General features: G+C 31.4%; 1 protein-coding gene across 1 annotated transcript; it reads left to right on the forward strand.

The window, feature by feature from the left end:
- The first annotated feature begins 2967 nt into the window (after positions 1–2967).
- Positions 2968–16064, forward strand: LOC117786703 (fatty acyl-CoA reductase wat). The gene is made up of 11 exons (XM_034625055.1): positions 2968–2992; positions 3906–4291; positions 5457–5585; positions 7280–7399; positions 8457–8555; positions 8764–8920; positions 10979–11168; positions 12641–12784; positions 13315–13434; positions 14682–14945; positions 15953–16064. Exons 1-11 carry the CDS (start codon positions 2968–2970, stop codon positions 16062–16064), a joined length of 1746 nt encoding a protein of 581 aa, XP_034480946.1.
- The last annotated feature ends 474 nt before the right edge of the window (positions 16065–16538 follow it).

A 16538-nucleotide genomic window follows, 5' to 3' on the forward strand; every position in this document is an offset into this window, starting at 1 on the left:
GACTCCAAATTTTTATTTTTTTTTTATATATTTAATTAGTTTCTCAGAATTATTTTTTTTTAACTATAGAATAATATATTTTATTTATAAAAATGATAAACAATTAATTTAGCTTAAGGGAATTTTAATAATAAGTTTCCAATTTGCATCTCAGAACTTATTTTATGTTTATAAATATTTTAAATTAATAAAGTTATAATTTAAAATAAAATAATGAACATTCTTAAATTTTATTTTAATTATAAATATTCAAAAATATTGAACTTACATTTTAATTTTTTAAAATATATAGTTTTTATTTAATAATCTTAATATATTTTTGCTTACAACTTTAATATGATTTAATACTTTGAATGTTCTTATTTAAAGTTGGCGTGTCATATGATCCAACAGAGCTAATTATTTAATTTTAATTAACTTGAAATTACTAGCTATGTGTAGTTTTGTTACTAATATCAAATTAAAATTTCTGCTTTGGCAATTTCTTTTTAAAGTTGGCGTGTGATATGATTAAACTAAGCTAATAGCAGGACAAACAAAGCGGAACATCCTGGTTGACAAACACTAACAAACTATGACAACAACAACAATCATGGGAACAATTACAAAAACAACAACTGCAACAACAACAACAACAACGTAAAGAGTATCACGCAATAGTTGGTCGGCATATGTGCGGCTCTTGCTGCTTTCTTTTATGCCACATGCAATCAAACAACATATGCTGCACTCTGACTATCACACACATAAACACACACAACACACACACACACACGCACATACATACACTCACACACACACAGTTAGATACACAGTGCAAAACACGCAATGAACTGACTGACTGGACATGCACATGAACATGCGACATGTTGGCCATGGCAGACACACATACACACTCACACACACATACACACTCACACACACACAGACTCACACACACATAGAGACAGTGTCGGGAATATTTTCATACCTAGTAGATGGACACTTGGTGGCCTGAACAGACAAGTGAGAACGCAACAGTCCAAGTGCTCGACTGTTAAAGGTCCAGTAATCGCATATTCGCAGCAGTTTAGTTTAAATTATATAAATAAGAAAATTTCATAAATAATTTAAAAAAAAATTAAAAACTTAAAAAAAAAAAATACGAGTATTTTATATTTTTTAGTAAATCCCATTGAAAATATATTTCCCTACATGTATGTTATATCTGAATAAATAAAATCATCAATTAACCAATTCTTGTCATCAAAAGATATTGATGTTTTTCGGAAGAAATAAGATACTATTAGAAGAGTTTTTCCTAGTTAAGATTGGTAGCTGTTTTAGAGCTTTGACGGATTCAATGTTAAACAAGATCACTCCAACTGTAAGAAAAATCTATTTTGCTATTTTCACATATCGACCTCAACTACAAATTGTTTTACAGATTTAATTTTTGTTCTGGTTTCCAGATGCTTAAAACTTTTAAAGATTTTTCTCATTCTTTTGCTCACACTCTATTTTTATAAAAAATTAAAAAATCACTAAAATAAGTACCACACATAAAATCTATACATAAAAAGAACTAATTATTTTTGGACACTTCAAATTATTTCTGCTAAAATATGTGCTAGTGCGTAAAAAAAACTATTAAGTAGTTGCAAAGCAAAAAGAAAAATAGCTCAAAAATGTATAATTGAAGTTAGTGGCATTTGATTTCAAGCTATATAATTTAATATATAACTAAAATTTACAATTAAATTAAAAAATAACTAAAGTAAGTACTACAAGTAAAATATTAAAAAAGAACCAATAATACTTGGACACTCTGTTTTAATCCTGATAAGTATAATACATTTTGATTGCAGTTTGAAAATGTTATTATATTTTCTTTTTTTAATATTTGAAATTTTCACAAACAATTTAAAATCAAAAAGACCAAAATTTAAATTATTATAAAAATAATAATAACTGAAAAAAAAAAATAATAATAATTGAAACTGTCGTCATTTGAAAAAATGGTTTTCACTTGCACCTGTATTAAATAAAGTATATCAAAATAGATCTCAATTATCTGCTCTGTTTATTTACCGATGGAAATGAAATTTTTAGCACACATTCGCAAAATTGCAAAAATATTGTGTACCACATTTTAAGACAATAGCTTCAACATAGCTCTTTTTGAACAATTTTATTATTTTTGGGCGGTCTTAGTGACATGTGTCGAATTTCAAAAATAAACTCAATCTGCGTGCACAACAAATGAGTATTGTTAACAAATTTGGTTATCTTAACTTCTATACTATCAGAGATCTAGGTGATTAAACAGTCATTGTCACACACTTATAATCCTTTGTAATTTTATAATTACTGGGCTGCACAGCGTTGTGTTCACTGACAGCAGGGAGAAGTGGCACAAGGCACATTGGCTGTTGATAATTGAATAATTAACAATGTTTAAAATGGCTGGCGAGAGGCGTCTAACGACAGGGGAGATATGGGAAGAGAGAGAGAGAGAGAGAGAGAGAGAGTTAGAAGTTAGGTTAGCAGACACTAACAAGGGTGGACAATGTGCGTGTGTGTGTGTGTGTGTGAGTGTGTGTGTGTCTGCAGTACAGGTCATCAGGTCAAATGCAACCGCAATGTCAGCGCAAGACCTCAACAGGCGCACAAACCATTTAGTTGAATAACTCATCAAGTACACCACTTACACACACACACACACACACACACACACACCACAAGCACACACACACTCACATATACGCTGTGCATATGAAATAATTGGGTTAGAATTTCCTTTAAATAATTGAAATTTCGTTGGGAAAATCTTTATGGCAGGTGGATTGTCATTTATTGATTGACTTTGTTCTATATATCAACCCTATATTATTTTTGAACAATTAGAAATATATAGAGCTTAAAAGAACTTTCAATGTGTGTCGTGCTTTACTGACGAACGGTTCGTTTATATTTATTAAGGCCAAAATGCAGAAAACAAACGACAATAAAGGTGTGTATAAATCGATTGAAGATATAGATTAAAGATAATATAGAAATGGATACTCGTAAAACAGCGGAAAAGTAAAAAGTGGAATAAGGAAAACGTTTAAGAAGTTTTAACAATAAGTCATTTGACTAGAAAATAGTTAAAATTATCTATTTAAACTAGCATTTTTAAACATAATTATAAAATTGAAGTTTTAATTTTTTTAAGAACGTTTTATATAGAATACTGTTTTATTTCTGGCAATTGAAAATATAACAAAATAGAATTTGAGGAATCTGATACTTTTTATTATAACTAAATTTAAATAAACAGACAGTCTGACTTTAAAAAAAATCAAAATCTACTGAATGGATCGATTTTTAATTTAAGTTGAAACATTTAATAGTTTGTTCTGGAATGTTAGTTAGATGAAGGTAACGAAAACTAAGAAATTTACTTTCTACAACAAATTTTTATATAACTTTATATAACTTTATTAGAATTCTGCTTAAAATATTTATAGATACGTGTATTTTATATTTTTTAGTAAGTCCCATTGAAAATATTTTTTCCTGTATGTATGTTATATCTAAAAATATAAAATAATCAATTAACCAATTCTTGTCATCAAAAGATATTGATTTTTCTTAGGAAGAAATAAGATACTATTAGAAGAGTTTTTTCCTAGATAAGATTGGTAGCTGTTTTAGAACTTTGACGGATTCAATGTTAAACAAAATTAATCCAACTTTAAGAAAAATCTTTTTAGTTATTTTCACATATCGACCTCAACTACAAATTGTTTTATAGATTTAATTTTTGCTCTGGTTTCCAGATATTTAAAACTTTTAAAGATTTTTCTCATTCTTTTGCTCACACTCCATTTTTCCATACCGTGTTTAACATATTTAGTACTCCTTACCCACCCTATCGATAGGTTCTCGCAAGGCATTCTCATCGACAAGCTCCTCGAGTCGCAGCAGCAACAACAGCAACATGGAAAACCTCGAGGCAACCACAATGAGCAATGGCAATGGAAATGTTGTAGTTGATGCAGTAGATGGAATTGGAAATGTAGATGGAGTTAAAGTTGGAGGGGGAGTTGGAGTTGGAGTTGGAGTTGGGGCAACAGCAAGTTGCATGCCCGTTACGGATTTCTATAGTAATGCCACGGTTCTCATTACCGGCGGCACGGGTTTTGTGGGCAAAGTGCTAACCGAGAAATTGTTGCGGGCCTTTGGTTTGCGTAAAATTTACATGCTGATACGCAGCAAGGACAACATGAGCGTGCAGGAGCGATTGCAAGGATTCTTCAATGAGTCGGTAAGTCAATAGCAACTGGGGAAATGAGTTGCTGCCGCTTCTACATGTGTGTGTGTGTGTGTGTGTTAGTGTGTGTGTGTGTGTGTGTGTGTGGACGAAGGAAATAGTAAGTGAAGGCGCTTCGTTTGCCTGTCAATCGTCTCCTGCCGGCAGGGAACAATGCAAACTCAACGCTAGCGGTTGGCATTGTTGATATATACCCTGTAATATTTAATCAACATTAGAAGGTATGCAAGTAAACAGACTTCAATATTAAAAAAGTTGTAATCACTTTTATTTATATTTAATTTTAAACCAATCGTTCCTATGAGAGCTCAGAGTTGTGCTTATAAGCATTTTCATTATCACTAAAAAAAACTGATATAAATTAAATAATATATCACTATTTTATATCGAGAAAATCTTCTTTCTTCAAAAAAAAATTATATAAAAAACAAATTTTATGGCCCCCTGTCCTTTTTAAATTATAGGGTATAAAAATAATTGCAAATTAGAAATAAAACTAGAAAATTGTTATCTTTATGGTAGTTGCACACATAATATATTTTTTTGATATATGATTTTTTATACGAAAAAAAATGTTAATATAGCTCTTCAGTATTTTTTAAATATCAAATAAAAAATACGTAAGCCTCAAATATATAATATATACAAAAAAAAAAATACTAAGTACCAAAACTACTAAAATTACAAACCAACTTAAACCAAATGCGGCAAATATAGTTTGCAGTATTTTAGTAATTTCTACAGCCAAATATACTTTCAAATATTTTAGAGTTTTAAATATATTCTGTTCAACCGATTTTTTATGTAAGTTCGCACGTAGAAAAAATGTTTCAGTAATTTAAAAAATTTTAAATTCCATACATCATTTTTCAATCCTTCAGAAAACTTAAAAAAAAAACTAATTGAGCTTCAGAAGGATATAAGAGCAAGATTTGTTCTGCTCATAGGGTAATTTTCAGTCTGTTTTAACGATGATTAATGAAAATATCAAATAAAGCGCCTAAAATATTATAATTTAAGAACTTTTAAAATACCAATTATATTTTGTAAAGTATTTTATTAAGCAAAGAATGAAACTAACATGAATTTTAGAAGAATATTCGTTTGAAGTAAGTTTCGTTTAGAGGGAATCTTGAAGTCTATTTATTATATTTTACAGATATTCAATACAATGCGCGTGGAGTGCCCGGAGCTGTTGGAGAAGGTGCATCCGATACGCGCTGATTACAGTGCCATCGACCTGGACATCGATGCCGGCGACCGTGCAATGCTCCTGTCTGAGGTCCAAGTGAGTAGCTCCCTCTCATTCTTTTACACTATCTCTCTCTTTATCACTTTTTTGTTTTTGTTCTTGTTTTTTTTTGTCTATCTCTGTTGAGAACAGCTGGAGAGGATCTCGTGTATTGCATTTTGTTGTCTGCTTGTTGGCAATTCAATCAATGGACTTTTGTGTGAAACTTCACTTTGCTCTCACTGTATTCTATATGTTTGCCTATCTGTTTGAATGAGTCGCTTCCCATGTCCTGCTCTCAGTCTCTCAATCTCCTTGACTGTCTCTCTATCTATCTGACTGTCTGTCTGTCTGTCTGTCTGTCTGTCTGTTTGTGCATTACGTTACGTAACAGTGCCTGGCAAAAGCAGGCGCCTTGTTTACGACAACAGCATGCAGTCGTCGCTTTATTTCCTTTTTATGATTTTTTCTCCGCATACCAAAAAAAAAAAAAAAAAAAAAAAAGGAATAAAATAAAATAAAATAAAGCAAAGGCACAAAAATATACATATATACATATATATATTTTCTACTTTTCAACAAAAATTGAAAACCATCACGTAGAACTGTGAAAATGTATACCGACTTCTGCTACATAGGATTCTACTGAAGCGTCAGCCTCTCTTTCTCCTGGTTATAAAAAACAATATATAAATAAATGAAAATTCCTGTGCATGCTTCAAGTGTTTGGCGTGCGCGAGCCATTGTCCTGCCAGGCGCATCCGTTTGCTGTTTTAGTTCTTTTTTATACCCTGCACCCATTGAAAGTGTGCAAGAAAGGGTTTGATCAATTTATGATAACATATGTTACAGCTTAAAGAGGATACTTTGTTTGAAAAATTACACAAAAATTCGAAATTGGTCCTTGTAAGCTGTGCACTTATAAAAAAACTCTTAAAATTAAAATTTATGTCTTAAAAACTCAAATTATGTAAAAAAAAAAAAAAAAAAAAAAAAATTAATTTTACTCTTAAAACATTGTTGGATTGTTAGACTTCTTTTTTTTGTGTATTTTCATCTATATACATATATGACATTTTTTGTACTGACTCACTCATTTACTTACTGACTGATCATTAAACAACCCAAACCATAAGACATAGAAGGCTGATATTTTCACACAATATACAATTTTACAAGATAAAAGATTTTGGTGTAGATTTAATAAATTAGTATTAAAATGATATAAAAAAAAATATTTCAGAGCCATTTGCTGGGTATCTGTCAGTCTGCAAACTTGCCTTTTTTTGTGTGTACTTTATATTTTTTATTTTTTTGAAGTTTTAGCAAAACATTTTGCATACAAGTCACTCACTTGCATGTGGTGCAGTCGGCAGGATTCACTGCGCTTAGTCCTTGTACAGTTTTAAAACTAAAATTGCTTTGTTGTCGATGTTCAATGCAGCAGTTGCATGTGTAGCCATGTCCTGTTTCCTCCTTTTATCCACATGTCCGCGTGTGTCTTCTACTCCCTCCTTCTGACTTTGAGGTTATCAGCGAACGCAGCCAGGACGAGGCGACACCAAATGCATCCTGCAATCGCTTCTGTTTTGCATGCACTTCTCGTGCATTTTCCATGTGCTTTTGTTGTTAAGCTGCACGTTGTTATTGTTGTTATTGTTGTTGGTATTCGTGTTTTGTTGCTTGCCATTTTTATGCAATTTTAATATGTATTACATATTCTAGTTTTTCGTTATTTTTTCCGGTTTTAGATCGTCTTCAACGTGGTTGCTTCGGTCAAATTCAATGAGAAACTAAGCGATGCTATCGACATTAATGTCCTCGGCACAAAGAAGATTCTCGACTTGGCCATGCAAATGAAGCAGTTAAAGGTGAGAAACATTATATTGACTTACAAAGAATTAATAATCTCAGAAGATATGCCAAATACCATATTTCAAACTGGCATAACTTTGTCAAAACGAAACCGATTTTCATGCGGAATGTCATTTTTATCTTAATTTGGTCTCTAAAATAATATTCTATCTAAAAATTATTAAATTAAAAAAATTTTTAATTTTTAAATTTTCCCGAAAATATCATGAACTCCCCCCTTTGATTTTTCAGAAAAAATAATTTTTTCCAAATATTAAGTCTTGAGTTTTCACTTTTAAACAACTCCTCGTGCCCAAATTAGTTTAAAAAAAACACTTTAAATTTGATTCTGAGGGGTTTCATTTTTCTGTAAAAATTTATGTCAAAACTGACAAAAAATTTGACTTGTAAAGTTGCTAGTCCACGGATTTCCTAGACTTCAAACTTGCATAACTTCGTCAAAAAATAGCCGATTTTCATGCGGAATATCAGTTTGATCATTATTTGGTCTCTTAATTGATTCTGCATGTGCAAATTATAAACTTTAAAAAAATTTTAATTTTCGAATTTCCCCGAAAATATCATGTACTCCCCCCTTTGATATTTCGGAAAAAATATTTTTTTTCAACATTTTAAATATTGAGAAGGCGACACTTCAAATTTGATTCTGAAAGGTTGCATTTTTGATTATTAGTTGGTCTCTAAATTAATTCTGTTTTATTTAATTTAATTTTTCTAAAAAGTTCTGAATGATTTTCATAATTGTGTTTAAGTCTTGATTAAAATATTGATTAATTTTTGTTATGACATTGAGTTAAATATTCGCATATCGTGTTAAGTAACCAAAATACATAAGTTGTATGTCTGCGTGTAAAATATTTGTGTATGAATTTTAATATTTACAGCACTCAGTAAGTGTGTATATATTTATACTTTTCAACGTAATGCTTTTTTCTGTTGTTGCATATTTTTACGGCCGCGTCGTGCAAACAATTTCAACACAATTCAATCAACATTGGACATGATGCCACGCCCACGCCCACGCCCATGCCGCCCACCTCAATGGTGCTGTAGTCATTCGTACACATTTCGACACTGTACTGCAACTGCAATCGCAAATTCATCAAGGAACAAGTGTACGAGAATGAAATTGGCTACGAAAAAATCATGCAGGTTGGTTCAACGAGCAAACTCAATGCGTGGGGCATTTAAAAGGGTGGAAATAAAGGGAAAAGAGCGAGGAGAGGGTAAACAAACAGTACTCATGAATATTGTTATTATTTTATGTGCATACGCAATGACTGCCGCCTGATCAGATTGCCTTAACAATTTATTTAAATTAAAAATGCTGCAACTGCAAGTGAAACATTGATTTTTATAGATCTATCGCACCTTCGATGATGATACCCTGGAGAAGCTACGTCATTGTCTAATTGGTGATATGCCCAATACGTATACCATGACAAAGAAATGTGCCGAAAATCTGGTCAATCATCGTGCTTTTCATTTGCCCGCTGGCATCTTTCGACCGCCCATTGGTAAGTTTACTGCCAAAAGTGCTTGAGAAAGAGAGAGAGAGAGAGAGAGAAATCAGAAGACTTGCTGTGGTCTTAAAGTTGACTTCACAAACTAATTGTCAGATAATTAGCCCCAAAATGCCCCTGGGCAGCTCGTGAGATTGCATACAAAAATGTTAAAAAATGCAAAAAAAAAAAAAAAGAAATTTGAAATTCGCCAGCTGCCTGGACGTGAACAGGACCCCAAAGGATCAGTGAAACAGCAGCAGCTAGAAAAAAGGAATATTTAAAATTTTGTGCAAAACAGAAAACAACGTTGCATTTTGCCCCCATACCAACTGGGGACCAAAGTCGAAGAGTCGAGTCGAGTCGAGTCGAAAAGAGTCGAGTTGAGTGTGGCAAGCTTTGTCTAGATAAATGCATGTGCAAAAAACTTTTTTGTGTGTGCAACGGCAACCGAAAAACGCAACGTAACGTAACGTCCCGAAAAAGAAGAAAGCAAATACTGTCTTCGGATTGCCGAAGATTTAAATACACTCGCAAATGCTATTAGATAAAATATGGGGTTTGAATTTTCTGAAAATTAAAGTCTTTTCCTAAAGAAAACCCATTTTCCACCGATTCTTTCTTAAGCTTTTAAATGAAATAGTCCTTCAGTTTTGAAAACAAAATTGTGAGGATGTATCTAACAGTACTATAACTGAGATTCTCTTAAAATTCAGATTGACTGGAAAATTGACTAAATTTTTTATAAAAAAACTTATTTTTCGAAATAATTTTTCTTAAAAACAATATGATATAGCTCATCGATTTTGAAAAAACTTGTTTGGAATACATATACTTCATTATTACTGAGTTTTCCTGAATTTGGTTACAATATTTGCAAGATTAGCAAAATATTTCATACAAATACTTATTTCCGGAACAGTTTACAATGGAAACAATATAATATAGAGGATTGATTTTGGAAAAACTGGTACTACTGCTGAAATTTCTTAAGTTGAATTGGAATATTTGCAAGACTCACATAGATTTTTAATCAAAAACTCATTTTTAAAACACATTTCCTTGGAAGCAATATGATATACTCGACCGATTTTGGAAAAACTTTTTGAGTGTACATTTAAAATAGAAATTTCCTGAGTTTGATTCGAATATATTTGCAAAATTGGCAAAGTTTTTCATATAAAATGTAATTTTCGAAACATTAATCCACATTAAATCGACGTATCTGCAAAATTGAAATAGTTCGCTATACAAAAATTTGTATTCCGAACGATGATTTCTAAGTAAGCTCTAGTGATATGTAGTATGTATATTAGGAATATGATTTCGGAATAAGGTTTTTTTTTTTTTTTTTTTAATAAAAGTATCGAAACAAGGACTAATAAATTTTATATTTTATTAAGTTTTATTAAAAATTGAGTAATTTCTTAGATGAGGGTGGTTTTATTGTAAAAATTATAATTAATTCAACTGTATTTAATTAAGTTAAATATATTATATGTTACAAATATCATTAAAAATATTAAATACCGATTGTGAGTGTATAACAAAACCCAGCTAAAAGTCAGAGCATGCCTGACTTGCTCAGACCCACAACTGGCGACTCCCGATTGCCGACTCCTCTGACTCCCGACTCCCGACCTCAGACTCCGGTTTTGCAGCTTGCAGCTCCGTAGCAAAGCGCAAACAAATTTTCATTTATTTTAACACAAAAATGCCAAAGCATCCTAACACATCCTGGCATATCCTGCCTCTGCCCCCAACAGCAATAACAACAGCAACAAATGAAATGAAATGGGTATTAAAAAAATAAAGAAAAGTAGCAGAAAATTCAAGTGCAAAACTTGCAATTGGGAGTCAGGCATATCAGTTAGCAGTAGCCAGCAGGAGCAAAGGAAAGGAACGAGGAAAGAGGATAGAGGTACAGTAGGAGCCATTGGACCATTATCGCTTTTGGCATTGTCTAAAATCAACAACGGTCTCCGGACTCGTTTCTCCGGTCTCGTTTCTCCATTCTCGCTCTATCTGTCGCTCTGACCAACAAAGCAGCCATTAATTCTTATTTATTTGCAGTAATGTCAACGTACAAGGATCCATTTCCCGGCTGGACTGATAATTTGTACGGGCCATCAGGTTTATGCACTTGGTCGGCCCGGGGACTCGTCCATTGCATTTACGGCACCGCCAACAGCAAAGCGAACATGGTGCCCGCCGATTATGTGGTGAATGCAATGATAGCATCCGCCTGGGATATCGCCCGAAGGTTAGTCCATACACTCACAAAAAAAATATGTTCTTATATCAAGATTTTGGTCTAAAAAATGCATCGATAACATAAAAATCTTGAATTAAGAGAACACATCTTGATTTTAAGAACATTTTAAATAAGACCAAGTTCTTATTTTAAGAATCAATGTTCTTAAAATTAATATCAAAAAATAAAATAAACAAAAATTATTTTTTATATTTATATTTTTTTTTATTTTTAAATTTTCATTTACTATTATTTTATTCTGTTTTAGTAATTTTATAAATGTTATTTTAATTTGTTACGAGTGGGATTCGAACCGCCGCCTACTGCTTCACAACTGAAATAGAACCTATTTTTAAATTAACCTATTTTTTAAATTAATAATCTTTAGTAATTTGGTCTTAAAATAATCATATTTTAAGAACAAATTTTTTAAGATGAATGTTCTTGATTTTAGAAGTTGTTCTTTTTTTTCAGTGTATACACGACAAGGGTTAAAATGGGGGGAAAAGGGAAAGCTGAACGGAAAACGGAGCACATAAAGTAGTTGCTCAATTTGCTAGTCGAACGGGGAGGCAAACGTATTGTTAAAGCGTTTCCAGCTCAACAGATAAAGTCTGCCAAGGAAATTAAATACCTTACTGAGCAGCTGGTTAATTAATGATTTGCGGCTCATTTTTTATTCATTTCTTATGCCACATAATGTGTATTTTCAATTCATTGTGCAGTTTGCTATTTATTTATTTAAGCCAGTTGCTTTAATGACCTCTAGTTTCAGTTTTTTTTTCTCTATTTTCACTAATTAGCTTGCCAATATTGTTATTTTCATTGTAAAATTAATTCTGTTAATTATTTAAATGAACTTCTTATCAAAATTGTAATGGAGTTATATCCTCTATACATCATTAATTGGAACTGGTTCTTTTGTGATTGCAAAATATGTTAATTTGTCATTTATCTTTAGTAAAGTGGCTCAGTATTATTTAATAAATTTTTAGCTTTTTCAGTAAAATAAATATTTTTGTTTTTAATTTTCAAAATCAAAAAAAAGCAATTGAAAATATTATAAAATACTAAATTTTAAATATTAAGGCAAATTTTTTTTTATAACAAATTATTAAAGGTAGAATGAAATTGCGACTCTGAAATGCTTAAAAGCATAAGATTCTTTTTTTAAGATCCACTTAAATTTTATAAAAGAGTTTTTTAAAAATTTGACTTTATTTTCTATGCATTTTACGTAGAAATATCTCATTAATTGTTATTAAACGCCCTTAATAGCCATTGCAAAAATAGGTCTAAATAAATTTACACACAGATAAATTTGATGATTTAATTAAGAATCATTAAATATTATGTGCTTCGAACTGTGTCAAACTAAGCTTAGTTAACATTTTATGAATACTCTTTAAAAATAAAGCCAACAATATTAAATTACCACATAAAGCAACTTTACTCATGCAGCTAATATGATTCCATTTTAGATACGAACAGCGTGAAAATGAACTCGATGGAAAATCCGAGCTGCCCGTGTACAATTACGTCTCGGACGTGAACAACATTACCTGGGGCGAGTACATGCACCTGTCGCGTCAAGGTTTTCACGAGCCATTCGACAAGGCGCTTTGGTGAGTTACAAGCACACAAACACACACACACCTATGTACATAAATATATGTACACCTGTGTGTATTTCATAAAAAATATTCTATTGTTGAATTTCAATTTCTGTGGCAAAGTTCTACACACGAACCAGAGTCATAATATTGCATGCTTGTCTAATCCGAAATGCTTAAATATTACCCTCTTTCTTTACTGCTCCATTTCTGTATTTCTGTATTTCGGAAAATTTATCTACACTCTGCTTAATACCTTGAAACAATGCAACTGAGCACATGCCACACCAAAACACCAAAACCAAAACCAAAATAAAAACGGAATACAAAACATGCAACGGAATAACAAAAAAAAAAAAAAAAAAAAAAAAATTACTGCTATGACAAACCCCAAAAACCCCAAAAACGTTAAAAACGGCAACTAAACCGAAATCGAAATGGGGGCAATTGCTGCAACAATTCTTGCAACCTGGAACCTGCAACCTGGAACCTGCAACCTGCCACATGGACATCGAACCCATTGGACCGCATTATTGTCACAGGTGCTTCTCGTACGTTATAATACCATCGAAGCCTCTGCATTGTGCAATTGCATTTTTCTTGCACAATATCCCAGCTTATATTTTAGATTTAATTGCCATGGCCACCGGACAAAAGCGCATGTAAGTACACACATACATTCACAGCAAGAGGGAGAGGGAGGGAGCAACAGACAGGGAGAGAGAGAGAGATAGAGAGAGTGAGAGAATAGCAGATAGATATCGATACAGTCACACCCAACGAGATTGTGCTGTATAAGTTAGTGGGTTTCAGGTTTTTTTTTTTTTTTTTGTTGCTACATTGAATGGATTTTAAACGCTACATTGAAAGGCAATTGAATGGTTTGACAAAAAGGACCATAGGGTATATTAGCTACAATATTTAAAAAGTGAAGTAGAAAGAGTCTCAGATTTACTTTTAGAGAAAAAGAGCAAAGTCTTTAAAGAATATTTATAATAATAATCAGATTTTTATACAAATTCAAAATAAATAAATATCAATATCAGCTTAATATTATAAATATGGATAGTCTGATATATAACTATAACTGTAAATTAATAAATATAAACATCTAGCTGGATTTTATTACTAGGACAGCTCATAACAATAAATAAGTAAATGAAAAATTTAACTGGTTCCAAAAATAAAAGAATTTTATGCATATATTGAGATAAATACGTTAATATGATAGTACAAAAAATTCTTGAAATAACATATAAAACTCAAGGAAGTATTTGAAATTTTTGTTAATGAATTTATTTTATGTTTTTAGTGGATTCAATTTTATATGGAGTTTTATATACTTAGAGCTTAAATTCATATAAACATGGCAATAATTAATTATTATAAATAAGAAAATAAATTTATTAATTAATATCTGGTCGATTTAGTAAAAACCTAAAATATAAAGATACTAAAATTATTTTCAAACAGATTTAGATAAATAAAAAAATTAAAAATGTAGCTTTATAAATAAAAAGAAATTTAAAGCTTTTAGATTTTTAGATTTAGCTTTTCTGATCAATCTTTTAACTATAAATGTAGGGTATATAAAACATAGTCCAAACTCGTCTGCATTAACTTTGCTGCTTTTGTTGTGCGCGTACCACATGTCGTATGCGTTATATTTAACAAATTGCAATTAGAGCGCATTACCAGTGGCATTTGGCATTTATTTATGAACCGCTTGTACTGCTTGATGCTCTCCGAGTTGCTCGAGCTTCTCCCAGTTTGCTATTGCTGCCCAATTAGCAAAGGTAATCAATACTGAATGAGTGTCTGCTCTTCTTCTTTTTGTTCTGCTTGTTTGTCTCCTGTCTCTTGTCTGTCCACTGTCCATTGTGTGGTCCTGTGGTCCTGTGGTCATTAGGTACGTGAAGGCATATCGCAAAATCTCGCGCATAATCAATATGATGGCATGGTTTGGTTTGAAGGAGTGGAAGTTTGCCCATCGCAACATTGACGAATTGAACGAACTGCTGCCGATTGGGGAGCGTGAGAAGCTGCAGTTTAACATAGCAACGATTAATTGGAGCGAATATTTTCGCTCGTATCTGAGCGGCATCAGGCGCTACTTCTTTAAGGATAACGCTAACGATAATAAATTACAACAGCGCAAAACTATTTATCGCAGGTAAGAATGAGTGCAAACGAGAGAGACACAATGAAAAGAAAGAAATGATACACTTAGAGAAAAATTATTAGCAAAAAATTTATATAAAAACATGGGCACATATAAAAATATTTAGAAATTAGAAAACTCTTGATGTTAAAAAGGCCACAAATTATTCAACGATGAATTACATTTTAAATGAGTTTCATTCAAGTTAAATATGTTTAATATTATTATTTTTCTAGTAACTTATTCAAAATTAAAGATTTTTATAGCTTATATATTATATAATAGAAAATAATATATAATATGTTTGAAATTTTTTTTTTTTTTTGTATCTAATTCATCTGTAAATTAAAGATTTTTATAGATTCTAAATTTTTTTATTTTAATATTGAAGACAACAATTTTTTTTTTAGGTATTTAGAATGCTCAATTCTTTCTAGCACTGAAAATTTTTGATTTAACCTCACCGGATCATTTCCTTACTTTTTTCAAGATCTTTATATATTTTAAATTTTAATCACTACTTTCACTAATGTCTTCAAATCTATTTTTGCGAATTTTAAATATTTATTATGACATTTTTATATAAATGAAAGGTTATTATTATTGGTATGCATATAATATTAAATCTATTTAAATAAAAATGTTTTATTTATGATTTATTGATGGTTAAAATGCATATAATATTAAATCAATTTAAATAAAAATGTTTTATTTTTTATTTATTGCTGGTTAAATTTCACATAATATTAAATCTATTTAAATAAAAATGTTTCATTTATGAATTATTGCTGGCTAAAATGCAAACATCTTCGATTAATAGATTTTCATGTTTGAAACTCAATTAAAATGTAAATATAAAAATTGTCGAGCACATTTTTCTCAGTGTGTAGAGAGGAAGCAGAAACGAATGACTCTACACTAAGTACTTTTTAATTACACTTTGTTTGGTCTTTATTCTCTCTCTCGCACTTCCTCTTCTATATTTTTTTCTGCTCCATCTTCTTCTTGTTCTTTTACAGAATGCTGTTGCTGCATACGCTGCTGAAGACGACATTTGGTGTTTCATTAATTATGTGCATACTGCGCTTTTATCTTCGCCTTTTCAAAATTATGCCAAGGATTGCGCTCTAAAGACGACGCTCTTAGCCCAGTGTCATTATAAATTATAATCAAGCGACGCAACCTTTTAATAAACTCAAACTCACAAACTCAATGCCAAGCGATTTCTTTTTTTAAATAGCGCATTTCAACTTTGTCTCGCATTACTCATACGCAACGTGGCCGCAACAAGAAAAACTTTGCACATGTGTTGACTGAGGTAAGTAATATGGAGGGGGCAGGGGAAGATTGTCAGCTAAAAAAGTTGTCTACCTGTGAACTTTGTATTTTTTATATTTTGTCGCGCTTGTCTTGAAATATGATGCAATTTCTGGCGCGATAAAGTTGCAAGAACTAAAACGTCATAACACACACACACACACACTTACACACAAATATATACACACTTTGAACAGATTGTAAGTGTTGACTTTGAGTGTGGGTCTTATAAAATATATATATACGGTTTTGCAGTTAGCTAAAGTTTTATGTTGCACTACAAGCAAA

Source organism: Drosophila innubila, assembly GCF_004354385.1.
Source record: "Drosophila innubila isolate TH190305 chromosome 3L unlocalized genomic scaffold, UK_Dinn_1.0 0_D_3L, whole genome shotgun sequence".
Classification (NCBI taxonomy): Eukaryota; Metazoa; Arthropoda; class Insecta; order Diptera; family Drosophilidae; genus Drosophila; species Drosophila innubila.